This window comes from Thunnus maccoyii, chromosome 11 (genome assembly GCF_910596095.1).
Source record: "Thunnus maccoyii chromosome 11, fThuMac1.1, whole genome shotgun sequence".
Lineage (NCBI taxonomy): Eukaryota > Metazoa > Chordata > Actinopteri > Scombriformes > Scombridae > Thunnus > Thunnus maccoyii.
In genome coordinates this window covers 28,293,292-28,320,726 of record NC_056543.1, presented here as the reverse complement: position 1 = coordinate 28,320,726, position 27,435 = coordinate 28,293,292, and the positions used below count along the sequence as shown (strand labels likewise).

The 27,435-nt window shown below is 38.9% G+C and overlaps 1 protein-coding gene across 2 annotated transcripts in view; it reads left to right on the top strand.

Annotated features, from left to right (window-relative positions):
- The window catches only part of gdap2 (ganglioside induced differentiation associated protein 2), a 41,272-nt gene that overhangs the window by 9,313 nt on the left and 4,524 nt on the right, over positions 1-27,435 (top strand). For both annotated transcript variants that reach the window (XM_042425934.1, XM_042425933.1), the window contains exons 6-13: positions 1,171-1,247; positions 2,919-3,078; positions 5,291-5,441; positions 5,943-6,019; positions 11,334-11,410; positions 12,325-12,464; positions 20,562-20,616; positions 22,988-23,131. In XM_042425934.1, coding sequence (XP_042281868.1) covers positions 1,171-1,247; positions 2,919-3,078; positions 5,291-5,441; positions 5,943-6,019; positions 11,334-11,410; positions 12,325-12,464; positions 20,562-20,616; positions 22,988-23,131 — 881 coding nt within the window. The remainder of the gene's footprint in view (positions 1-1,170; positions 1,248-2,918; positions 3,079-5,290; positions 5,442-5,942; positions 6,020-11,333; positions 11,411-12,324; positions 12,465-20,561; positions 20,617-22,987; positions 23,132-27,435) is intronic.

The following is a 27,435-nucleotide window of genomic DNA, read 5'->3' as shown; positions in this document are numbered from 1 at the left end:
ATTTTATTAAACTCTTAGGTTATGCATAATTAAGAACATGGCTGCTCTGAGTGACAGGTCGCCAGCCATTAGGTGGCTTGTTTCAGAAACCAGGCTTCATTGGGCCGCCTCAGCTCCACCTCTTTGCCCATTTTGGATCAGCCGGGAGTGACGCAGAGTCAAGCACTGCCAAGATGGCAACAGCCGGAACTGCCCACTTTGAGCTTCAAAATCGCTCTTCAGAAACAAATGGGTGATGTCACAGTGGCTGCATCCATATTTTTTACAGTCTGTGTTCACAAACATACATAACTTGTTAAAAAAAAAAAAAAGCACATTGATAGAGCTTTATCAACTCATACATCACACTTTCTTTTTTGGTACACACACAATCACATGCAGTCCCACATACTCACATATAATTGTTTTGAAATCTAAGTAATAACACAGCACTTCACTGGAGTTCCTCGATTACACACACACACACACGTGCACACACAACTCATGGCTAAATATACTCCAAATTAGGTCAACGAATTATACAGGCAGACAGCTGCACATTTAATTATAACACACACTACAATCCTTTATCTCTGGCTGGCATTCAACGTAAATGACCTGCTCACGTAAGCACATGACGGCCTGATAAGATCATAATCTGATGATGGAAACAATTAAAACATCTATGTTTCAAATGCATCACAGATCCAATAAGCTAAGCCATCTCTGGCAGTGATGCATCAGGCCACATTAACGATATGTCCAGGAAAGACACAATAGGCAGCTGTTGCTGTGACACTTAGCATCTGACTACAGGGACAGCTAAACTGCAACTGGAAGGGATTTAAAACAAAGCTGCGCGCTAAGTTGGACCTGATTGACCTGTCAAAGCAAGGACAGGTTCAGCTCAACTGAAATGTAAATGACTAAGTGTAAATGATTCCCAATGGTTTGGTCAGACAAAACAAGTAATTTGAGGGCATCATCTTATACTATTAGAACTAGCGATGGGCATTTCTCACAATTTTTGTAAATTTTTTCGTAATAAAAAAAAAAGATAATGACAATAACCATAAGTTGCAGCACTAAGTCTGAACACCAAGGCATCAGTCCCTTAATTCTTAAATCTAATACATGTGTTAATCTTGTTCTAAGGTAACAAGAGTGTGTGTTTTGTTTGTGTGTTAATAGGAACAGTGCGCAGGTTCCTGGAGAATCATGGGAACAGCATCGAGGCGGTGGTGTTTGCAGTGTCAGACACAGAGGAGGTTTGTATGACTTCAGCCCATGTCTGTGATGATTTCCCTTAAACAACATTGAAAACTAGTTTTGCTTTAAAGTTTGAGTAACTGTGAAGGTGTGTTCAGAAAAGCTTACTAGATAGGATTTATAACTTTTGTGTCCAGGTTTTAATGTCTTTCAAAAACAATAAAACAATGACAACACATCAAACAGTGGTAATAGTCTATAACCAGTCTGTTTATCAAGAGTACAAGTGCCCAGATTTTACAATTGATTTATATTAATGTGTCAGTATGTGACATGATTTCTGGGGAGCAAAGCTACTTAACCTGTTAACAAAAATCCTGAAAGTCTGAGACCACAAGTCAAGATACTTCTATTTTTCATTTGTTTCAAATATAATACTATCTTTTTCATTACAAATGATAATATCATCTTAACAATGTGAGTGAAAAGTTGAATCTTTGAAAAAAATTTACATCTTAGTATTTGGTATGTCCCCGTTTTGCTTTAATGACAACATGCACTTGAGCAGGCATGGACTCCACAAGTTTGTACAAAACCTGATGACCCATGTTATCCCAGCATGATTTGATCGTGTTCCAAAGAGCTTCTTTTGATGTCACAGAGTACTTGTCTTTCTCAGTCTTCAAGTGCCCCCATAAATGTTCAGTGGGGTTGAGGTCAGGTGACTGTGGAGGAAGGTGCATGACAGTCAGGACTCCATGGTCTTCTTTGGTCTTCAAGTTGTTCTTGCAAAGCTTTGAGGTGTGTTTGGGGTCATTATCCTGCTGGAGTATGAATCCTTCTCCACAAAGATGCAAACCAGAGAGTGTACCATGTCTCTGAAGAACGGAGTGGTACTTCTCCTTGGTCAGTGTGTAGTCAATTCAGTGCAGGTGTTCATCTCCAGAGTAGGCAAAACACCCCCAGACTTGAATATTCCTACCACCATGTTTCATGCTTCAGTTTCATGTTTTCATGAAACTGCTACTTGTCCTCTGAGACCATTACAAGACAGCCTTCTTTTGACAGTACTTTTGCTGATTAGAGTCTTGCGTTCTTTATTTAGCAAATTCTCTATCTGTGATAAAGTTGCTTTTCTATCTCTCAGGGAACTAAGCTCGATGTATTGGTCTTCTGATGGTGTCGTCACTCGTGGTCTGCCTGATTGTGCTTTGGTTACAACTGATCCAGTTTCTGCAAAGCATTTTAGAATTCCACGCACTGTCCCCTTAGAAACTTAGTCTAGCCATGATTTGAAGCTGAGAAAGCCCCCCTTTGCGTAGAGTAACAATTTGACTTCTGACACTTTCACTTAGTTCTGATGCCACGTTTCCCACTATCACAATGCTACTTAGTAATCAATGATCTGCTAGAAACTTGAGGCACAGCCATATTTATAACAGGTGAACACTGGCTGCAAGTTGAGTTACTTGAACAAAGGAGTTAAGTTGGTCAAATTTGCTTAAGTTTGATTGCTGACCTAGAAATAGTGCAGAATCTTCAATATTTCTTCTTTATTTTACATGTTATAACTTTTTGTGTTTTAAAACGTTTCTGAATCCTCAAACTTTCTGATTATTTCCAGGGTAAAGTGAATGTCCTGTTTAGCATGTACTAAGAGTTCAAAGTCCACAGATGTAAACATGAATACTGTGTCACGTGTGTGTGTGTGTGTGTGTGTGTTCCCCCAGCCGGTGTACAAGAAGTTACTGCCTCTGTACTACCCTCGCTCTGAGGAAGAGGAGAGGGCCTGTCTGCCCCTCATCCCAGCTGACATTGGCAACTCTGAGGGTGAACCCGTCGTCCCTGAGAGACAGATCCGCATCGCAGAGAAACCAGGCACCCTGGAAGGTACACAAGTTCAACACAAATCTGTTTATGCATAATGTGATAAAATGAACGAGCATTCAATGCGTTTCACTTTGATGTGGGCAGTCTATTTATAAGAGTAGGCATCATATTTTTTCAAGTGGTTGACATTTAATTTTGGAATCAGGCTCTCTTCTTGTGTTAATAGTACATAGTCCAAGATCAATTGAGGTGCCTTTCTAGATGTAAAAGCAGAGTGAGCAAAATAAACGCATACAGGCACAATTTAATATTTTTTGTTTCTCTTCATCTCTGTCCTCACTCATTTCACACAGACGAAAGGGAACTATTTTTTCCATTAGTTTAATTTTGGCCTGAAACTAAAAGGCATTTCAAATGGGCTGTTCCTTCTCTGCTGGTAAAGAGGGACACCAGTCAGTAAGCCTGTCAATCAACCAGTTAATCAGTCAAGAAACCATACACTTGGTCAGCCAAACAGCCATTTAAGCAACGAGGCAGTCATCAGTCTCCAGTGACACAGTCAATCAATTAGTCAACCACTCAGCAAGTCAACATGTCAGCCAAAGCAACAAATATAGAAAAATGAAGGCCAGGACAAGGATGAAATTTTGATGAGGACAGTGTGTTGGAGCTTAGTCATTCAGAGAGCCAGTCAGAGGACATGGAAGAATAGTGTAGCAGAATATTTCTAAACTGTGTCATTGGAACATCTGGCTGCGTGGATCCTTAACCCACACTAATACCTTCACACACACACTCACTCATTCAGCGAGCCCTGCCTTCCTGGAGGACTTCATGTGTTCCACACAGTATCATCTGCATATTACAGAGTTTCAGCCTGACTAATACAGAGCAGGTGTTTTTGTTTTTTGGTTGGGGGTTTTTTGTTGTTCTGAACTCACAGGTTGTATTAGGATACAATGTTTTTTCTCATGTTGTTGACATGAAATTTGTGTGAGTACTTCTATTCAACAACAAGGACAGTGTTACAAAGCATTTTATGGATTTTATTTAAAAGTAATATATGGTAACAAATAAAGACAGAATTGAGGTCCAGTATGGTTTGCAAACCTATGGTTTATAGAATCATCTGATTTCAGATATCCAGCTGTCAGCATCATCTTAGCTAATGTGACAGTTGTTGATGTTATTTTGGAGGAGGTAGTGTATAAAATGTGCAACGAAAGCTGCTTATATCCTGCCTTAAAAAGCTGAAGTCCTGATAATTTCACTTGTCTGGTTTCATTTAAGAGTTTTAGTTTTCCATGATGCTCCAAATGCTAATTTTGAGGTTTGTCCTTCCTGACAAGATGAAAAATGCTCTTCTTGAATCCTTTTTAAGTTCAAAATGGTCATTATTGCACATTATGAATTTTGGCCTGGCCAAGGACAGAGGAAACAATCCAACCATGAACAGACTATTGTTCTATAGGGAGACAGCTGAAATTCAAATTAATATTGGAAGCATCTTTTGAAATTCTGGATATGCTAATGGCAAATGCAAATGATTATTAAAAATCACTGAACCAGAAATTTAAGTCACTGTAATTTAAGTGGGGAAAAAATATTTATCATGCAATACATGTATTGTAAGACAATCAAAACTGATCTGAAAAGAGGAAAAAACTGGGACATTTTGACAACTGGCGACTTCAGTTCAAACTCCCTTTCAGGCCTAAAACCCTCATGTACTGTAAACTGTATTTTATGTGACCTCTAGTCAACCAACCTATGTTTTTGCTTGCACTTGTCTAAATGTTAGTTTTTGGTGAAAAGGATTGTGAAAGTTACACCAGCCCATGTTTTAGCATGTGTTTGTGGTTTCTATGTTGAGCATGTTGGCTCCATTGACCTCCAGTCTGATGTCTGTTGGCGTGACACTTCAAGGAAACAAGATGTGGCTTTGGGGTGTTGATCCAAAGCAAGCAGGCTGTCTGCAAGTGAAACCCAATAACAACAAGCTGATGTGTACACACTGACAGACACACATGCCTATTTGGATGTAGATAAAATGCATGGGCATGCATACTACAACATGTGGTTGTAGGGAAACAAGCAGAGAAACAGACTTGAACCTGAGTCTGAAGTCTGTCCTCTGAGTTTAGGACCTCAGTGCCAGCTTTTTCACAAACATACACACAAATAATGACATGCTTGCAGATAAGTTACCATTATGAAACCATTAAAGTAAATTATAAGTAGATAACCAGTTATCATCTGTATGTTTGTGTAGATGATTCTGAAGAGGAGAGTTTGGAGTCGGATCTGGGTCAGGTGGGGAATCATGCTTTCGCCCGGATGGAGGGCGACGTGGACAAACAACGCAAACTGATTCTGCAGGGCCAAATGTCAGAGGCGGCCATGCAGAAGCAGCACCAGAGGAAGCAAGTGTCCAACCAAACTCTCAAACTGAGTCTTATTTGATGAATACTAGCATTACCAACATTAGCATTGGCTTTTCGCTAGCAACACTAGCTTTAGCATTTTTGCCTTTATTTAAAAGCTGACAGTAGAGACAGACAGGATGCCTGGAGAGAGGGTGAGGGGAATGCCAATCATAATTATTACTTCTAATGATTATTACTAGCTGTTTGACAAAAAAAATGATTTTACTGTACAGTTTGACTGCATGATAAACCTGCATTTCTTCTTGTCATAGCAGAGATAATCTACAGCTCTCACACATTAATTGCTAACCCACAAGGAGCCTAACTGATTTAAAATTTGACCAGATTGACTTTTGACGTTTTGCTCTAGTGAAGTTTCTTCAGAGGCAGCAGTTATAGTATTCCAGTTGCATGTGCAGTCTGTAATATATTGTTTGCTGCAGCCATGTAACCATGAACCACAAATTAAAACCAGTTCTGTTTGTTTCCCTCCTGCAGTTACAATCGCTGGCTGTGTCGAGCGAGAGCAGAAGATCTGTCAGACATCGCTGCACTGAAAGCTTTGTATCAAACGGGTATGTGTTAATGTGTGTGTGATGGACAGAGAGAGAGAGGAAAGGAGAGAGAGAGAAGTCATATATTAGAACTTTCCATTTTCCAGTGTGAATCTCTCACCTCTGTAATGTAAATGTAAAATGAAACAAAGCAACAAAAGGAATGCATTTACAGTGCGTGTTGTGTGCAAGGCTGCCTGCATGTGTTGGATGTTCCTGAAAGAATTTTTTTCTTTTACCTCATTAAACACATCACTGGTGGAGTACAGTCATCCAGTTTCTCGTTATTGGTTTGCAGGATTTAAAAAAAAGGCCAGTATATGCATCTCCATCTTTTTTTTCAATACATGCAGTTCACTGTCATCTCCAGTAAGAGGCAGTATTGTGATACATTCTGGCCCCATTGTTGCCTCATATGATCATGGTCATAGATTTGAAGTAATATTAGAGAACTCCTGCTGCATTGTATAACCTGCTTTGTCAAACTATGGCCAGGGGCCAAAAATGGATGTCAAGCAGGGATATGTTCAAACCCTTCTGAACTTATTGACCCCCACTTTTTTCTATCTTTTACAAGGGAGACCTGGCCAGGACAGGCAGACAGAAAACACAAAAAGAGACAAATATAAAAAAGAAAATAAAAACAAGCATCAGGACACTCACATTTCAAATGAGAAATTTCTAGGAATCAGTTGCGTCACCAGGTAAATTAAAAACATTTATATTTTAGGGAATCTGCCTCTAAATCCTTCATTTTGGATTTAAATATGTTAAATGAGATAAATTCATTGAGTTTTAAGTCATTCTGCAATGTATTCCATGCCGAGGGTGCAGAATACATAAATGCCCTTTTTCCTATTTCATTACAGGCATTTGGGACTGAAAGCATAAGAAGTATTGAGAATGCAAAGAGTACTGTCTAGCACTTTTCTGAATGATAAAAACACATAGGTAGTGTGAGCAGACCATGTACCACGTCTACGGGTGGCCAGAGCAGGCCATCCTACCCAAGAGTATTACTCACAGTGGTGAGTCAGTACTTTACAATTGGTAATGAACCTCAAGGAAACATGGTAAGCTGTGTCAACCATATGAAGACACTGAGCAGAGGTATGCATATATAAAAGATCACCATAGTCCGACACAGGTAAAAAAGTGGCGTCAACAAGTCTCTTTTTTTACACTAAAAGAAAAACACAACTTATTTCAAAAATTAAAAACCCAGTTTTAGCCTCAGCTTTTTCACCAGGCACTGTACATGTGGCTTAAAAGTGAGACAGTCATCAATCAAAATACCCAGGTATTTATAAGAGTTAACAACCTCTATTTCACTTCCCTCAAGAGTGTCTACCAAAGGGATATTTTGTGATCTATTCCTAGAGTTGGTAAACAACATGAATTTGATCTTATCTGCATTACAAACAAGTTTGAGCTTAAGTAGGGTATTTTTTACAACAATAAAAGTATTTTGCAGGTATTCAATGGCCTGTACAAGAGTTGACACACAGCAGTATCATAACATCATACAGTGTAATCTGTATAAAAATGGAAATTAGCAACACTTTTTGACCCAGATTATTAATATGAATAGTGAATAAAAGTGGAGCTTATACAGAGCCCTGTGGTACACCCTTATCAACACATACAATAGCACAACATAGACCGTCATATGTAATGCACTGAGACCTATTTCTAAGGTAGTTTGAGAACCAAGCAACTGCTTGCTCAGAGAGTCCTGAGTTAAGAAGTCTAAGTTTTAAAATATCATGGTCCACTGTGTCGAAAGCTTTGGACAGACCTATAAAGAGTGATGCACAATGTTGCCTCTTGTCAAGTGCAACAGAAATATTGTTTACAGCACTAAAACAGCACCATCACAGCTGCACTGAAGATCAATGCAGCTGTGATGGTGCTGTTTCTTTAAGCCTGATTGATATGTTGATAAAATATCATTGTTGTATAAAACCTCCTTAAGTTGATCACTCACAAGAGCTTCAAGAATTTTAGCCAGTACTGATAATTTAGATATTGGCCTATAGCTATTTAAAATAGTTGGGTCCCCCCCTGTAAATAAAAGGAGGACAAAAGCCAATTTCCATATCCTCGGAATTTCCTTATTTTCCACTGTAAGGTTAAAAGATATGCAAGAGGCTCTGGTACAAAATCAGCAGCCAAATTCAAAAAGTAAGAATCAATAAAATTAGGTCCTGAGGGTTTTCGAGGATCTAAAGCTTTTAGGGCTTTGTGAACTTCCTGTAAAGAGAAAGGTACAAATTTAAAAGACTGACCAGTATACACTGGAACATCAGTACACAATTTCACAAACACAGAACCAGCAGAGTCTAAGAGAGAGCCAGTAGATATAAAATGCTCGTTAAAACAATGCAATATCTCTATTTTGTCATGAACAGCAACAGAATCCTTCATAACAAAGGAAGGTGCAGCTTGAGAGGTTTTGCTCACAGAAAGGAATTTTATGGTTTTCCAAAACCTCCAGGGTCATTTCTGATATTCTGAATTGGCTGTCTGTTTCATAGTTGTCTAAAAATAAGCCAATCAGTAGTAGAACCTGTTAGCCCAAGCCAAGTTATGCTCAGTTATCAGCATCATCCAGTTATCATGCCCCTCCACTCTGTTTCTCTTGAATGGGGCATGTGTCATTCAATCATGATGAAAACCCCTGTTTATTAACATGTTTAAGATTCTTCTTGTAAATGATGCACGGTTTAAGTTCAGGGACCTTAGTGTTCCTGGTAGCAGCAACAACACAATGGTCACTTAGGTCATTGCAAAAAACAGCAACAGCTGAAAATTTATGAGGAGCATCAGTGAGAATCAAGTCAATTCAGGTGGACTTCTCAGGGCATTTAAGATTTGGACAAGCGGGTGATTTAATCAACAGGGTAAGATTGACGGAATTACAAAAAGATTTAAATTCGTCAGATACTGGCTTAAACTAATCCCAGTTAAAATCACCAGCTAAAATAATTTAATCTGGATAAAAGGTGAATCAAAGACTGCAATGCATCATTTAAAGCAGATGGAGGCCTATAACACCCAACAACAGTTATACAGAGCCCCTTAGCAATTTCCACAGTCAATGCCAGAAATTCCAACTGCCTGCAGATTGATGTAGACAGAACTACCCTGACAAGGTTTTACATAAATAGCAATGCCCCCACCTTTCTTTGCTCTGTCAGCACGATAAACATTGTATCCATCCATGTCAATATCTTTATCAATAACTGATTTTTTCAGTTTAGTTTCAGATATTACAATATATCATATCAATTGATATAAAATGGATATAGTAAAATGGATATAGTCATATCCATTTTGGATAACAAGCTGCACACATTGAGACTAACAATGTTTAGACCAGACAGAGATTTAAAATCAATGTACACTGCAACTCAGGGCCAGAGTTAGGTTGTATATTACCAGATGTAAGTAATAATAGAACAATCAACCATGTCTGCTTAGCAACATTACATGACAATATTTTCAACGTTTCATACGTTAAATCCGAACGAGATCTGTCATTGAACTCAAAGTAGTTATTTAAAGCCAGAAGGCTTTGAAGGTGGGGTAAGTCTCTGGGTAAATACCACGAAAAGTTCATGTCCTGTTCAACTGTTGTACAACTGTAGAGCAAGTGCATCCATAAGCAATGTCCAGCGGGCAAAACACATTGTTAGGTGTACTCACCCAGTAATAATCACTTGCTCGAAAGTCCCACACAGACAATGCACAAAGTAAAGTCAGAAGATCACCATTGTCTCTGTCCAGAGAATATGTGTGAATGTGTGTGTGGTGAGTGTACAGCAGGCCGTTACTGGAGTGGAGATGGGGAGGGGGAAAGAGGAGATGCGGTGGCAAGGCCAGGTGGAGAGGCCAGGCAAGTAGAGACTGAGAGACACAGTTTTCGAGACCCAGGAGAGTTGGAGAGATAAATTCAGAGGATCGGAGCACATTATGTCCCAATTAGATGGTCCAGGAAAGAGATATCCTTATAATCGCCATAAAATAAAGCCTGCAAATGCCTTATGGAAATACTTTGCTTTACTTCAGTATGAATATTAAAATAATAAAAGACTTGTTCGTAAAAACACACAACACTTAACACTGACATGGACTGACATGCTGCATTCTTGAATTCATCTCTTAATTCTGTTAATTAAAAATGAAACACAGTAAACAGGAGAGAACTGATACTACTTGCATGAGGAAAGGGACTTTAAATAAAAAAAGAAAAACAGAAATGAATGTTGAAAGCTGATTTCTGTTTTTACTTGAGATTAATTGTTGTGTTATGATGATCATGACCAGAGCCCTCAGTTGACCCAGTGTATCACTGGTCACAGGTATACTTCTGGTTTGTGCTCTCCCTTGAGATAAAAAAAATATTCAAATATTGATTTCATGAAACTACATTACAGGACAAAAGATTAGTTTTATATTTTTATATCAAGTGATGTGGGGTGATGAACAGTTTTTGTTCAAACTGGGCTGTTATTTTATTGAACATTTACAGAAAGTTTCATGGTTAATTTTACTTTTCATTTAAAATTTCAAACTTTTGAAAACATGATGATGTGGCTGTTAAACTAGTGTTAAAATCATATTGGTATGAATGTACAAAAGCACTGGCACACTGCTGTTTTTCCATGAAAAGGATTTGTTTGTTTGTATAGCTGTGGTACAGGAATGAAAGGATTGTATTCAGGAAAAAGACAACCACATGGTGAAAAACAGTAACTTGGGTATGTTGGGCTTGGTGAATAGTATCAAAAATGGTTTAAACAAAACACAGTTCTGAAAAGAATACGTAATGCCAAAAACTTCTCAGTGTTTTCCAAAGTCATGTTGTTACTTTGCTGGGACAGGTTTGGGGGAAATATTTAGTGCAAGTTCTCAGAGTCCAAGTTGATGTCCTAAAATTTCTTATTTTGTCCAACCAACAAATCAAAACTCAAATGCATTCAATTTATGATACAAAAGGATGATACATTTGAAAGGTTGCAATCAGAGAATGTTTGACATTTTACCTTGATAAATGACTTAAATGCTTAATTGATTATTGTAATTGTATAATTGTGAAAAATAAGCAGAAGAGTGTAATCATTTGCAGTGACAACCAAAATAATCCCTTACCGCTTGATTTAGAGAAACATTGAGGCAGTGCGTGCTTGTCGAGAGGCTCTCCAGTTACCAGGGTTTTGTTGCTCAGCTCTGCAATCAACACTCTCAGTTCATTTGCCAGTGTTTCTGTGTGAGAGGAGTCTGATTCAGTGGGCGCTTGACCTTTACTATGTGTCTGTGTGTGTTTCTCTAGGTGTGGATATGTGTGGCAGAACAGTGATGGTTGTGGTTGGACGAAACATCCCAGTGACCCTTATTGACATTGAAAAGGTAACGCACTGCACTCACTGAGAGATTAAATTATATCAGTTTCAAAATAAAAAGATTCAGATGAAGTTGCAGTCAGACTTGATCTGTGTATTTGTGTGCATCTTAATATTAGTCTTAGATAACAAATAGTTTTAAAGCTACAATATGCAAGTACTGTGTTTCATGTCTTAATGCAATGTGTGTGTTTGCGAATGTGGCATATTACCCTCACACTTTAAATATATTAATTTACACATATTACACTTTAAATATGTTCAGAGTAAAAAAAGTGTAGCTTAGCTTTTGTTTACTGAGAAATTAAGGTAAACAAATGTATTATTCGTTTGTGATACACACTACCTATTGTGGACAAATACAGAATATGCAGAAATTAGGTTGTTATATTCAAGATTTACCACACTCTACCAAAAACACTAAAACTTGCACCAAAACGAAATAAAACTTAATATAAAAAACATGAAAGAGACCAAACCTGCTGCTGTGTAGTTTTAAAGGTGTAGTTGAGAAATATAAACATGATTTTCTAGAATTTAAGCAAGAACTTTGCCAAAAACAAATAGTCTAAAACCCTCACAGTAGTTATTTAAAGGATAAGACTGGATATTATCAATATTTTTCTTATTGTCAACAAATCTCATGTGCAGAAATAAACCAACAATGAACTCATTCTACTTAAAAGTATTTTGTGTTTATCCAGAGTCTGATCTATTGTATTCCTCTGTGCCGTAGACCTCTGTTGTTGTTCAAAAACTAGTAAAAACACATCAATGAGCCACACTGCTGCACTTGGTGACATGTTCCTTGTCCCCAAAGAGTGTGGTTTAGAAAGGGCTCCAAAGACTCTGATACCAGATGAAATTCCAATGAAACTTTAAAAGAAAACTTGTTTTGTCTGTGTGTGCGTGTGTGTGCAGGCCCTGCTGTATTTCATACATGTGATGGACCACATCACAGTGAAGGAGTATGTGATGGTTTACTTCCACACACTGACCGGCGAGCACAACCACCTGAACTCCGACTTCCTCAAGAACCTCTACGACATCGTTGACGCCAAGTCAGTGTGACATTTTACACTCCTGAATGACCTGAGCCAGTAACTGCTATACTTAATAACTACCTCTGGGAGGGGTGCACAGATGGGTCAGAGTCAAACATCTAATCCTTACACCAAATGCATGCTAGGATGTGCAATATTTTGCACCAGTGACTCTACATCACTGGAATCCTTTCAGATCCAATAAGAAGACACTGAAGCTGTTACTGCTTTAACCTCCCAGCCACCCAAGGGCACCGACTTTAATGTTCTGTGCTGTATGTTTGCACTAGAATTAACGTCATTTGTCTAATTCCACTGGCCAGCCATGTCTCCGGTATTTAATAGCCAGAACTGCATATCGAACATAGAGCGTGAAGGTTTTTTATTTTTAGTACAGATATACAATGTCATAGAAACATTCTCCAGATGGATCAACAGTCTGACAGGATTCAACATCTCCCTGGCGTTTTCGTTGTTTCTCTGTTTATAGTAATAAGACATCAAGTCTAGCCTGGTGCAACAACTTAATTAAACGTAAAAGTGCAGTATGAGAATGCTCTCATGCCTCCTCGGTGTCTGCTGCTGGATATGATAATGTTTACAGAACGCAACATTTTCTGTGAGGCTTGGCTCTCATTTGACCCTTGTTTGGCCTTCATTTGGTTCTTGCCTTGGTTCTCCTCTGGCTATGCTGAGTTCTGCAGATTGAAGTTCAAATACATTGTTCATGCTACAGTATGACACTACCAAGGCTACAGTGTTTAGGCTTTGGGAAAAGCAAAACGAGCTGTGAAAAGCTGTTTTTTTCGTTGTGGTTTTTGGAAATCTGGCGGCCATATTTGGAACAGGAAACCCTAATTTGGAGCATTTTCTCCAGGTGAAGTATTGGCTGTGACTCAGCCTTAAAGACAAACTTCAGGAACGCTTTCACAATCAAACATAATGACTAACAATGACTAAGTACAAAAGACATGTCCAGAGCTAGGTGAGAAAAAGGATCTGCTTTCAAAATTTGAACCCTCTGATTAAAGGGAAACTTGGGGATTTTTCAATCTGGACCCTATTTTCCCATCATTTTAGGTCTAAGTGAGCAATGGGGACAGCAATATTTTAAATTGGTCTAGTATTGAGCGAGAGCCTTTCAGCCGGCAACCACAAAACGGGCTTCAATATAATCATATGGGGCAATTGTGCACTTCAGTGTACATCCACTAAAAGTGCTTGTTTTTGCCACTGACAGGCTCATATTGTTATTTTAAGTGTCTGACAATGAAAGTAACGTTAAACACAGGGACTAGCCATCTATAGCAGCATTATGCCTACCTGCAAAGGGATCTATATCTGCGGCAGCCTGCACGTCGGTTTGTTTACGTCTGAGGCTGTGGATAGCTAAGCGTAACGTTAAGTAAGTAACGTTAGTCACACAGTTACGTGTTAAAATCACATTTTTCTTTAAAAGAAAACAGAAGTGACGGATTATCCTGTGGAAGTGAAAGAGGAAAAACAAAGAATGGAGGCAGAAAGGCAGCAGGATCGTCAGGAAAAACAACGTATAGTAACGGTTACTCCAGAGAAACTGTTGGTGTTCCTGTAGTCACTGCCGTCCTGACAAGTGAAGAGGAGGACTTCTACAGCGTGGGACCTGTTGCTGCCAGACTCAGAAGATCTGGAAGTGTTTACAGTGTAATCACAGCTGTGTAACTACTACAAACGGATTTACTGCGTTTATCAATAGTGTCATCAAAATTAACTGGATGAAAAAAATTAGGCTGGCTAAACCAAATGTTCAGTCTCACATGATAAGAAAAATGTGATTTCAACACACAACTTGGTGACTAACATTACTTCTCTAGTCTATGATCAAACGCTGAGCTGTCCACCGCCTCAGACATAAACAAACCAAAGTGCAGGCTGTCCCAAATATACATCCTTTTGCAGTTAGCCAAAAAACACGGTGAAAGTCATCCTCAATACATGTAAACAAACTGGCATGCACAGATGAATAAGCACAGCGAGGTTAGTTTAGCCTGCAAACTGCCCTGGAGATATATCCCTTTGCAGTTAGCCATAATACTGCTACGGGTGGCTAGTTCCTGTGTTTAACATTACTTTCATTGTCATACACTTATAATAACAATCTGAGTCTGTCAGTGGCAAAAACAAGCACTTCTAGTGGGCGTACATTGATGGTGCGTAATTGCCCATATGATTATATTGCAGCCTGTTTCCAGTCACTGGCTGAAGCACTTTCGCTCAATACTGGACCAATTTCAAAAATTGTTGTCCCATTAGTCACTTAGACCTAAAATGATGGGAAAGGTTTGAAAGCAGATCTTTTTTCTCAACTAGTTTTGGACAAGTCTTTCATACTTAGAAAAGTCATGTTAGTCATTATGTTTGATTGTGAAAGCGTTTAAGTTGAAGATGCCTTCAATGGTTCATCTCTTCACATCTGTTAATAAATAAGTGCTGAAGAACATAGAAACTAAAACAGCATTAGCCTGCTCACACAGAAGATTTACTCACTTTAAATTAAATCTGAATCACATATGGGCAAGTTAGCTTATTCTTGATAAATACACGATAATGTCAGTACCATGCATTTCAAGACAGACTTTGGTCTTCCTCATCTTAAGATAAACATGTTGATGTTAGAATTGCTGTTCAAACACCCAACAGATGCAGTCCAGATGAAGGAGCTGAATCTAAATCAGAGAGTCTACTGAGAAACTTATAAAATTATAAAATACGCTGGAGGTTGTTTGTCATCACAATGCATTTACAACATTATAACAACAAAAACTGTACACATGGAGTCAGATATTGTATCCGTGATCATGCATCTCTCTCTTTTGTAATCTGCTGTGAGGTTCACCTCACATGAGGGTGAGGGTTTTCATCAAGCTAAATAAGAGCCACATCCTCCAAATGAAATCAGACAGTTACGTTTACAGCCCGCCATAAGAGTAGACCTACAGTTCTGTCTTATCTAAAGTGATCATTTTCAGTCCTCACAAACCCACTGATGGGACTACTGTTCAAACCTGCTGAGTTTTGTTTTTTTTTAATTATACTCTAAGAGTTACATTTTCCAGATACCAAATGAGTCACAAGCAGTCAGATGATCACAAAAGGTTTTAAACAAACACATTTGAAAGAGAAAACAAAGGCTAATGCTATAATTATTATCCAAACTGTAGTAACCATCCATCAGACACACTCATTTTTCTGTGCAATGAGGGATTATTACCAACATTTCAGGTGCACTTTCTTTCAGTTTTACCTCTAAATAAAGTGTTTTAGATTATACTAGACAAACTGCTGGTAAGCTGTGGCCTTTTTACAACCCTTCCAGTTATCTGACCATGCATGTTTGGTGCTCTGTTGTGCTTATGTGTTCCCAGATCACAGCAATTACTTGATAATATCCTCAATAACCAATCAACATTCATAACCAATTGCAATTTTTGCCAAAATGAGGAAAAATTTGTCCTGAGTTGAAATAAACTGGAATTATCTTTTAATATTTCATTCACTGTGAGCCAAATATACTGTTTAAAGCAAGATAAGTTTATTGCAAAGCACATTTCATACACAAAGGAAATATGACACAAAACAGATACAAAATACTGTTATAGTTTGTAAAGAATCATTTTGTATTTTTCTGACTTTGAAGATATTTAAAGGGGAATTACAGAGAAACTCCAGGGCTCAAGGGCTTAATAAACGTCTCTAGTTCTAATCTCTTTCTAGTTTCTAGTAACCACAACTAAACAAGTTTCCTGTGTCAGTGGGAAACTCCACGCAGTCATTATGCACCTTTCAACCCCCATGTTCCTTTATTCATTTCTTTCTGAGACTGCTCATTCAGTTGGTTTTTGCCACACCTCTCTTACCCCTTTTCTGTCTGGAAAATCTAGTCAAGAAATAAAGTAGTATTCAATAGTTTTCTTTAAGTGAGGTCAAAATAAAGGCTCATATTCACAATGTTTGTCCTTTATTTTATGAAAAAAATGTGCCATCCAAAGGCTGCCAAAATCACATGCTGGTTATGTGCTATATTTCAATCACACAGTGATAAATTGGGAGAGGAAACAAAAAGAATGCAACAAAAAATGCCCCATCATACAATCATTGTTGGAAATGAATGAAAACACCTTCATTCAGCTTCCCCTTTCATCGGAACAAGGAAATCCCATTCAGTCATGAACGATAACTGTGACTGTTTAAGAACACTTTGCTGACTCATAACAGAAAGTTGTAGCTCACGGCATAATGCTGATTACCTTAAAATGTCAGGGTTATTTACAGTTCTACAAACCCTCTGCAAACGTTGAGCCTTGGCATATATAATCTTAGTAATGAGAAGATGGACTGGTAGACTGCAGTTTGGACTGGTTTGACACAAACCAACCATCTGAATTAAATGTTTTGGTGTTTTAATGAAGTTGTTTTTTTAAGTTGTTTTTTTTTGGGGTGGGTTTTTTGCCTTTTTTGGCATTCATTTGAAAAGAGAGAAAAAAATGTCCTTAGATAGAGACCTAGGCTTGGGAGCTCTCTATGTTTTTGTGAGCAGTCTGTTACTTTATTCCATGATTTATTTTTAATACATTTTTTTGGAGGATGGTTATATAAAGTATATAAGACTCCTTACAGTACCGACAGCCCCGGTAGGAATCAAACCCATTCTTCTGGTAATTGTTGAGCTTATTCTGTTCTACAGGGTAAGCAGCACAAACTGCTTTATGTGTTTCAGATCATGTTAAGGGTTCATATTTCATATAAATACAACTTCCATCTATAATGTTATTAAAGGCGTATAGTTTTATACTTACACCCTAACTCGTTTGTCAGGATGCGTGACTAATTTTGAAGCAACTTTTCTCAGTTTCCCTCCTCAAGCAGTTACTGTTTTTTTTTTTTTTTTTTTGGTTAGCCAGGCAGTGTTGATCTGCGCAGGCAATGGAACCACTAACTCTGGCCTGGCATGTCGAGCTATTGATTTGCTACAGATGCATTTTGGCTCCAGACAACCTAACCAGCAGACTGAAGCCAAACATAAAAACAAAAAGTTTCCAATTCTATCTGGCTAAGTTGGGAAATGTTAATCACTTTCTCCAGGAGACAGATGAGCTTGTGAGGTTGATCATTATTTTTGTCCCCTTAGGGGACCAAAGCAGCAGCCACACGTCATGCCTTAGTACTCCTGATTCTCCTGAGTTAGTTTGTCCACTAAAAGATCAAGTCCTCCCTCTCTTGGCTGACTGTTTTGTATTATATTGTATGAACAGATGCATCCTACCCTTTCCAGACCACCACTACGTGTGTGTGTGGCATGACAACGCAAACTGCTGCAAATGTGGCGGATTATTGTCAACACAATGTACTGCCATGACATGAACAGCCAAGTCTGCACTGCCAATGCTGAGTAAATTATGACCTGTTTATAAAAGCTTGCCAGTTACTGATATTTGAAAATAACTACTGATATTTTTGTAGTGATCAGTTTTTAATTACAGTTTAGGGTACTTCAGGTTTGTTGATGTCAGGAGTGGATGAGATTCACCCTGAAGCTCTTGATGTTTTGGGGTTGCCATGGTTGACTCCAGGTTGGTGGCTCCCATCTTTAAAATAGGGAAGCTGAGCGGGTGCTCCGATCAGGGAATCATCAGCTTAACCGGCTTATACCGGTTTGGTGACCTCAGGATTGCATCTCTGCTTTTTGCCAATGATGTGGTTTTGTTGCTTCGTTGGACTGTGACCTTCAGCACGCACTGGGGCGGTTTGCAGCCGAGGGTGAAGTGGTTGGGATGAGGGTCAGCACCTCTAATTCTGAGGTTGTCTGACTTTACCAGAAAACCTTGGATTGCTCCTTGCTGGTTGGGACTGAGTTACTGCCCCAAGTGAAGAAGTTCAAGTGTCTTCAGGTCCTTTTCATCTGTAAGATTCACGAGATTGACAGGCAGATTGGTGCACCATCTGTGGATTTGGCCTCATTGAACCAGTCTGTTGTGGCTCTCAATTTACCTGTCTATTCTAATCCTCACCTCTGGGTATGAGATCATGGAGACAAGTTACTAAAATGAGTTTCCTTTGCACGCTGTTATGGATCACTATTAAGGACAAGTTTAGGACCTCAGTTAAAGCTACAACCTGCAAGTTTTGGAAACCAGATGTATTGATTTCTTCCTGGACTGGAAGTAAACAAGCTCCTCGATTCAACTAATACAGGTATCAGGAGCTTGTGGGTGAACCATAGCGAGGCCTTCAATGGTTAATGCTAGCTTGGAGCATGGGTACGAGAGGAGTAGTAGTAGGCAAGAAATGCATTCACATATTGATTGACAGCCCTGAGCTCCCACCCTTGACTTTGGCCTCCTCTGACAGGTTAGAAGGGCAAGACTCTTAAAAACCTGAGAAGGGAATATGTCTGTACTGTTGCCAGGCTGTTCAGTGAGCATTAACATATGCTTTGGAGAATATTTCAACTAAAAATATTAGGAAAAACTTACATCCTGTAGCTTTAAGATGGTTCTGATATCTGATAAGTTCTGGTCAGTGCAGCATAGTAAATACAGTACTTTTGCAGGCAGCTGCTGTAATTTATATTGTCCATTTATACATCTGTCCGATCAAATAAATTGTCCAATACAGAGTATTACAAAAACACTTGAGAACTCAGATGACTAAATAAAAAATCTGGGGATCATTATTTGCACGAATTGTATAATTCATATTCCTGGGCACCTTTTTTACTAATTTGACAATTTGATCTGAGAGTGGAGCTGGGAGAAAGGCCAGGAGGTAATCCATCTATTGCTTTAGGTAATATCAAGAAATAAATGTGGGACAAATGTTGGCAGTTGTGACGTCATGGTGGCACTAGTAGAAAAATCAGGGTTACATCAAAACCTCAAATGATTCTCTGGGGACCATGAATGTCTTTACCAATTGACAGGTAAATCTATCTATCTAATAGTTGCTGAGATTTTGTAACTCTAGATGAACCTACAGACAGACTGTCTCTTCTTTTGGGAGATGATTAATAGTATTGTTAACTGATTGCTGGATACACTGACGTGTTGTATTAAAGCCCCAGGTGCAGAGGCTGCCTTATACAGAATAGATGGTTTGATCAAATGCAGATGTGTTAGGTGGTCTTTAAACGGAAAATCTTTTTCTTTCTGCTACAGATCAGCATGTGAGGTTGATCAGGATTCAGTCAGTTTATCAAGGACATTTGAATGGCAAAGTAAAGACTCACTGGCATGGGAGTACCCTGTTTGTCTTTCCAAAGGATGTCTACATTCCTAAATAGGGCCATGAAGTTGTCATGTTTATCTGTGTCAGCTGTGTACAATTTGGAAACTTTTTTGTGTTCTAAATGTTTGCAGTTTACAAATCTTTAATCAGTGATTTTCATATAAATGAATATCTTAAGCACTGAGTGATGTGACACTAATGATTCAACTTGTATACAGTTCATTGGAGCCCTCAAACATTGATTTTTCTATACTGGTAGCTTTTGAATGGGAATTGGTATGTTTTTGCATTTCTGTTTAGTTTGGAACAAAGATAAGACCTCGACAGTCAACACTAATGATAGTTATCATCAATGTTGAATGGACAAGAGAAAAGGTGAATGCACATACTAAAAGTCATCTTTCACCAGGTATCCACATCTGTCTGTGCATACGTTCTGCAGGATATCATATAATGTTCTTGGAAGACAATCATTCAAGATGTTAATTGCCAAGTACATTGGCCTTAAGCAGGTTACATACACTACAGGTCGGTGTGCTGCATGAGAAGTTGAAAGGGAAGGATAATGTTTGCTTTTGTGTGTGTGTATGTGATAAATGTTTCCATGCTAAAGTTGTGTTTTTTGGGAGAGCACCTCACACCATTGGACTCAATTACAGTGACTTCACACTTATCTTCTCTTTCAGAGTGCTTATAGAGTATCATTTTCTCTTCATCTTAGTTATAGTCCTCAGTTTCACACAATTTCTCATTCTTCAGTTTTTCTTGTGTTATATTAAAGAATTAGTGAGTCATTGTCATAACATTGCTATAAAATATTCTTCCTGAGGTCTTCTGTTTTATCTATGGCAGGTTTAAAAAGAATTTGAAGGCCTTCTACTTTGTGCATCCAACATTTCGCTCAAAGGTAAGATTCTGTCTTGTCATATATTGAAAATGATTGATATTTGCTTACTTTATATTCAGGCAGTAAGAAGAAGTAGTGGTAGTGGTAGTTGATCATACATTTTTACTTAATTTATTGCTGTATATACTTAAATACAAGTGTCAGAGGTCCACTAACTAAATTTTCATCATATCAAAGATGTGCAAATGATGATAAATTTGAGTTCCAAAAACTCCAGAACTATGTACAAGAACAACATTTCTGTATTAATGGGACAATGACACCGTAGAATAAAAACTCCTTAAACTTGGACACAAAAGTTATGAAGATCTGGTGGTGACACTGATGTAAGTGTTCAATAGTGAGTCTGCTGCGGTATGAGATCCATTTAAAGAGATGTTCCACTGAAAATCAGTATTTTGTGATGGCCCATCACTGTAAGTACAGACGTGGCCGAATTGACCCAGTGACCCATTTTATTAAAATAATACACTGTTTGCCCTGAACAGTGTTGAAATTAAAAGATATTTTATCATCAGTCCATTTCTATGTTTGGTTTGCAGTGGAACAAAGCAAAAAAGTTGTGAAAATAACTGAATTCATGCTGATTCTACAAAAACATTCTAAATCTGCCTGGACAACCTTATTGGTACCCTTTAGAAGTGGTAAGAAATAATTGATTTGTAGTGATACTTAAAGCAGACTATTGTGTTTTAATTAGGATCACAGGTGTTTTAAATCTTATAATCACTCATGCAGCCAGTTTAAAAGGAGAAAATTACTCACTCTGCTGTTTTGTGCCACTGTGCATCATACTGAACATGGAAAACAAAGAAAACTAGAGAGTGGTCTGAAGACATTAGAAAAAAGGTAATAGCCAAGCATGGTCAATGTAAAGGTTACACGACCATCTCCAAAGAGCTTGATGTTCATGTGACCACTGTTGCCAATATTATTAGAAGTTTAAGGCCCAGGAAACCGTAGCCAACATCTCTGGACGTGGTCGCAAGAGGAAAATTGGCCCAAGATTGAACAGAAGGATTGCGCAAATGGTCGAGAAAGAACCAAGGAAAACTTCAACACAGATCCAAGCTGATCATCAAGTTCAAGGTTATATAGTTTCAAGTCGCACCATCCATCACTGTCTGAATGAAAATGGGCTCCATGGTAGAAGTCCCAGGAAGACACCACTTCTAAGAGGGAGACACAAAAAAGCCAGACTGGACTTTGCCAAAATGCATGCTGACAAGCTGTAGTCCTTCTAGGAGAATGTGCTTTGGACAGATGAAACAAAATTAGAGCTTTTAAGTAAATCACACCAACCCCATGTTTACAGAAACACCTATGTTTAAGAAAAATGAAGAAAAGAACACCATGCCTACCATTAAACATGGAGGAGGCTCAGTGATGTTTTGGGGTTGCTTTGCTGCCTCAGGCACTGGCTGCCTTGAATCTGTGTAGCACAATGAAATCAGAAGACTATCAAGGCATTTTGGAGAGAAACATACAGCCCAGTGTCAGAAAGCTGTGTCTTAGTCGCAGGTCATGGGTCTTCCAGCAGGATAATGACCCCAAACATACATCAAAAAGCACCCAAGAGTAGATTAGGAAAAAACGTTGGACCATTCTGAAGTGGCCTGTTATGAGTCCTGATCTGAATCCCATTTAACAGCTGTGGAAAGAGCTGAAACTTGCAGTTGGGAGACGGCACCCTTCAAACCTGAGAGAACTGGAGCAATTTGCCTAAGAAGAGTGGGCCGAACTACCAGTGGAGAAGTGTAGAAACCTTATTCAGAGTTACAGAAAGCACTTGACTGAAGTTATTGCCTCCAAAGGCTGTGCTTCAAAATATTAAGTTAAGGGGACCAATATTTTTGGACATGCCATTTTCATTTGTTTTATTGTATTAAATAATATGTTAAGTTGTAAATCAAAAGCAAAGTTTCAGTTAATACTGAGAATTTTTTTTTTTCTTTTTTAAAGGTGGAAGGGTACCAATATTTTCGGCCACATCTGTATGTAGATGCTAATCCTGATCCAGATGCAAAATCAAAACATTTAAATATTTTTCTGCACTTAAAATAACAAATCCAGAGGATTGTACAGTCTTGGCGGAGGTATGCGCTCTCACAGTGCATTCTGGTTTATATCTTTTTCTTTGTTGTTTGCTGGAATTACAGCACTTTTTGCTCCAATGGCCAAACCCCCCTTTGGAGATCATTAAAATTTCATTAGACCTCATCTAGCTCTGTTGTTTTCTTTCGAAAGGGACGTTCAATCCTGCTTTTGTTTATATCTTGATAACGTAATCGTATATACACCATCTATAACTGATGAAGTTTTCCTTTCTTGTTTCCTCTCACTTTCATCATTTTTTACTGACTCACACCAGGTCTCAACGTGGTTCTTCACCACCTTTAGTGTGTCAGGGATGAAGGACAAGGTCCGCTACCTGGACAACCTGCCTCAGCTCTTCACCTGGATCAAGCCTGAGCAGATAGACATCCCTCCTTTTGTCCTTGAGTACGACGCACGGGTAAGCAGCAAAACACACACACACACACACACACACACACACACACACACACAGATCCATAACACACTCAGACACAAACACAAGTGGAATTGTTGGCACATAAACTTCATGCTCGTTTAAGTTTTACATTACATTAAGTTTTACATTTTTTACATTTTACATTACATCAAGGTTTGCATGTTTATCTGTGACAGTTTGTGACAATCTTTTTCAAATCCCATCAACTCAGTTCTAAAATCCTGAAAGTTCTCATTTTGAAGTGGAAACTTGCTGATGTGACAGTAACATTACATGGAAAGAGGTTTAATTCTCTAACCTCTTAACATTCCTTTGTCTGGATTCAGTCTCTCACTTTTTAGATTGTCTCATTTTCAAATGTGTAAATGTCAGGTGGAAGCCAAAGCTATATCTCGTAATTGCCAGGTCATCTGACCCTTTTAAATACTTAGTAAGCAGAAATACTGTGCTAAATTATGGTAAGATTAACTTTTTGTATATAATATTCATCCAGTTTGGAAAGAGCTGGAGATGAACCATCTGCATTGTCTTAGCAGTGGGTGCTTTACTAAAATAACAAGACTAGACCTTTGACCCCTGAATTTCTTTCTTTAAATGATGCTGGAACTCTTGTGGGTTCCAAAAGATGCATCCTGTTTTCTGTGCGTCACTGAGATGAGGGCAACATTTTCAGGGTTCTTCTCAATGCTTTTTCCTAACATTTGGTGGTGTTGCATACAGTTAAGCTTGGGATATTGGTCATATTTAAGACCCACCACAATATTCAGTTGATAAGTGGAAAACTTCTGGAATTTGAAACAAATTATCTTTTTTTCTTTGTTTTGTTCTTGGTGGACATATTCTGATTTTTTGTTATTTATATACTGTTATATCTATACTAAAAATGGTCAAAGTTCCAGAACTTGAGGTTAATGTATGTAGAAATGCTTCCTGCAATTTAAATACCCAGGCTTCAACCTGCTTTGAAGGCTTTGTTTGCAGCTTTTTTTTCTACCTGATGGCTGTTTATAGCCTTCGTTGATAAGGTTGTTGCTAAGGTTTTTCTATGTGTTGTTTGCGTTGTCCACACTCATGGGTCTGATCGGATTTCAGCTCAAACATGTACAGATGTGTTTGGGAAATTTATATTTCAAGTAGTGAAATCCTACTACTAGCGTTTGTTTCATGGTTTGTTGATGTAGCCTCCAGAGCTGACGGAACTCTGTCGAGGGGTGGCTTCTGGAGCTTAACCAATCAGGGGGGTCTAAAAGAGACAGGAGCTAAAACAGCCTGTTTCAGACAGAGGCTGAACTAAGGGGCTGTGTTAATGGTCAGTATGAGTTAAATAAGGAGTTTTTGTAAATGTTCTATATGTAAGACTTATGAAGCAATTTACATTCATTAATATTTTTTATTGCCAATGAGTGAACAGGTTGTAACAGAACTTAAAAAATGAGACCTTCCGCTTGTCAGTTGGGTATATCAGCCTGTGGACTGATTTCTGTGTGAAGGACCCGGCCCAGATTTTCTGCGAAAATCCAACGAATGTGACGTTTTCGCATGCTCTTGCCTTGCCTTTCTCCCGCTAATGCCAACAAATGGCATCTACCACAACAAAAACAGTGCTATCTAAGTAGAAACACCATGTAGGCCCTAGATATTAGCTCTCTGGCTAATGAGACAGCTAGCTAGTTCCATCAACCACCACACATTTCACTACAAAACACCCCCGCAACAAGCACACACACAGTTAAAACAACATTATTTCTTGAACAAAGGACCAGAAAACAAGCTCCAGAGCGATAGCAGAACATAGGTTACCCCTTTTGTTTTTTCTATTGATTGTCCAAAGGTGGTAATAAACGCACATTTCACAACAAAACCACAACGCGTTGCTCCCCAGCCACAGTGCGTTGATCCCTGGCCACAGCTCCCTAAGCCCACTAGTGTTAAGTAAACACGATCGGTAAAAAAAAAAAAGTTGTGGGCTTACGATTCGGGTGGTTGATTAACGCATATTTTAGTGGGTTGGACAGCTCTCTCTGGCCAGCGGCCACAGCAAAAGTTAACACCTAAACTTCACAGTCATTGTTACATTTCAAATCCAGTATGATAGAATACAGAGGCAGAACAAAACAGTCCTAACAGAATGTGCTGAGTAGGGGTGGGACAAAAATGTGGTAATGAATTGTTTTGCAATATGTTAGGATACAATTTTACATGTTCTAGTAGTAGTAGTAATAAGTGTTCCTGTTGTAGTCAGATGTTATGCTCTCTCTGTTTCTCTCTGTGCCAGTATTCTTGAGATGCTAGTCCCCCTGTCGTACTTATCAGGAACTTATTATTAGATCATTCTCGGTCTCTGTCAGGGAATTTAACCGTCAATGTGTGAAAACAGTGGGCTGACCTCCTTTAAAGCTGGAGCACAGTGCATTTCCCCTTTTCAGCACTGCAGCCAGCCAGTGAATTGTGTAATGACTTTCATATCATCACCTGGGTGTTGCTGTTATACAGAAACACTTTGGTGTGCCGGGCTGAATTGCAGTGCAAGTAGAGTCCAGGAAATAATTATTCTTTTTGTTCAGTGAAATCTAATCTAATAGGTTCTTAGGATGAAACTCTGTCAAGGGCTTAATTAGGGCTGGATGTAAGACGCAGGCAGATCAATCTCCCAGAACACACACCATATCGTACACAAACTAACTTAAAATATGGACTGTAGCCTATATGATACTGGCAGATAGAGTGTAATACAATGATTTTAACAACCTTAAAGGGAAACTTAGGTATTTTTCAACTCGGACCCTATTTTCCCATCTTTTTGTGTCTAAGTGACTAATGGGGACAACAGTTTTTGAAATTGGTCCAGTATTGAGCAAGTGCACTTCAGCCGGCAGCTGCAAAATGGGCTGCAATGTAATCTGATGGGACAAAAGTGCCCCATCAATGTATGTCCACTAAAAGTGCTTGTTTTTGCCACTGACAGGCTCAGATTGTCTAACAACATTATGGAAAGGACCATATAAAATGTTTTTCTTTACCTTCCTCTTGATCTAGTCTGTTTGTCTCGCTGGAGGAGAAGTCTCGTTCTGAAATCTTGCGAGAGTTGAGTTGTTGTTGAAATCAGCTTAATATTCAGCCATGACAGATTTATCTCTAGAGGAGTGCCAGGAGGAGTTTGTTGCGTTGGAGTACAGAAAGCATAGCTTGGTGTTATCTAAAAGATTTTCAAAGTCCATCCATCCATCCATCCATCCATCCATCCATTTTCCGCCGCTTATCCGGAACCAGGTCGCGGTGGCATCAGACTGAGTAAGGAAACCTAGACATCCTTCACCTTGGCAGTGCCCTCCAGCTCCTCCTCCAAGCCGTTCCTAGGTCAGAAGAGATATGTAGTCCCTCTAGCATGTTCTGGGTCTGCCCCGGGGTGTCCTACCAGTTTAACGTGCCTGGAACACCTCCAGAGGGAGGCGCTCAGGAGACATCCTAACCAGGTCCCTAAACCACCTCAGCTGGCTCCTTTTGATGCGAAGAATTAGCGGCTCTACTCTGAGCTCCTCCTGGATATCCAAGCTCCTCACCTTATCTCTCAGGCTGAGCCCAGACACTCTCCGGAGGAAACTCATTTCAGCCGCTTGTATCCGTGATCTCATTCTTTCAGTCACTACCCAAAGCTCATGACCATAGGTGAGGGTTGGGACATAGACCGACTTGTAAATTGAGAGCTTTGCCTTCGGGTTTTTCTTCACCACAACAGTTCAGTACAATACCCGCATTACTGCTAATGCTGCACCAATCTGCCTGTTAACCTCATGCTCCATCTTACCCTCACTCATTAACAAGACCCCGAGATACTTGAATTCCTTCAATTTTCAGTTCAAAGTCATGGCTGAATATTTAGCTGATTTCGACAACAACTCAACTCTTGTGAGATTCAGAATGAGACTTGTCCTTGGGTGAGACTTGTATAAACATAATAACAAACAGACTGGATCAAGCGAAAGGTAAAGAAAAACATTTTATTTCTCCATATGGTCCCTTCATAATGTTGTCAGACACTTATAAGAAGAATCTGAGCCTGTCAGTGGCTTTTATTGGACGTACATTGACAGGGCACTATTGTCCCGTCAGATTACATTGCAGCCTGTTTTGCAGCTGCCGGCTGCTGCACTCTCACTCAATAATGGACCAATTTCAAAAATTGTTGTCCCCATTAGCCACTTAGACACAAAAAGATGGGAAAATAAGGTCCAGGTTGAAAAGTTTCCCTTTAAAGCTTCTTAAAGGGAAAATTGCTGCTTACTAAG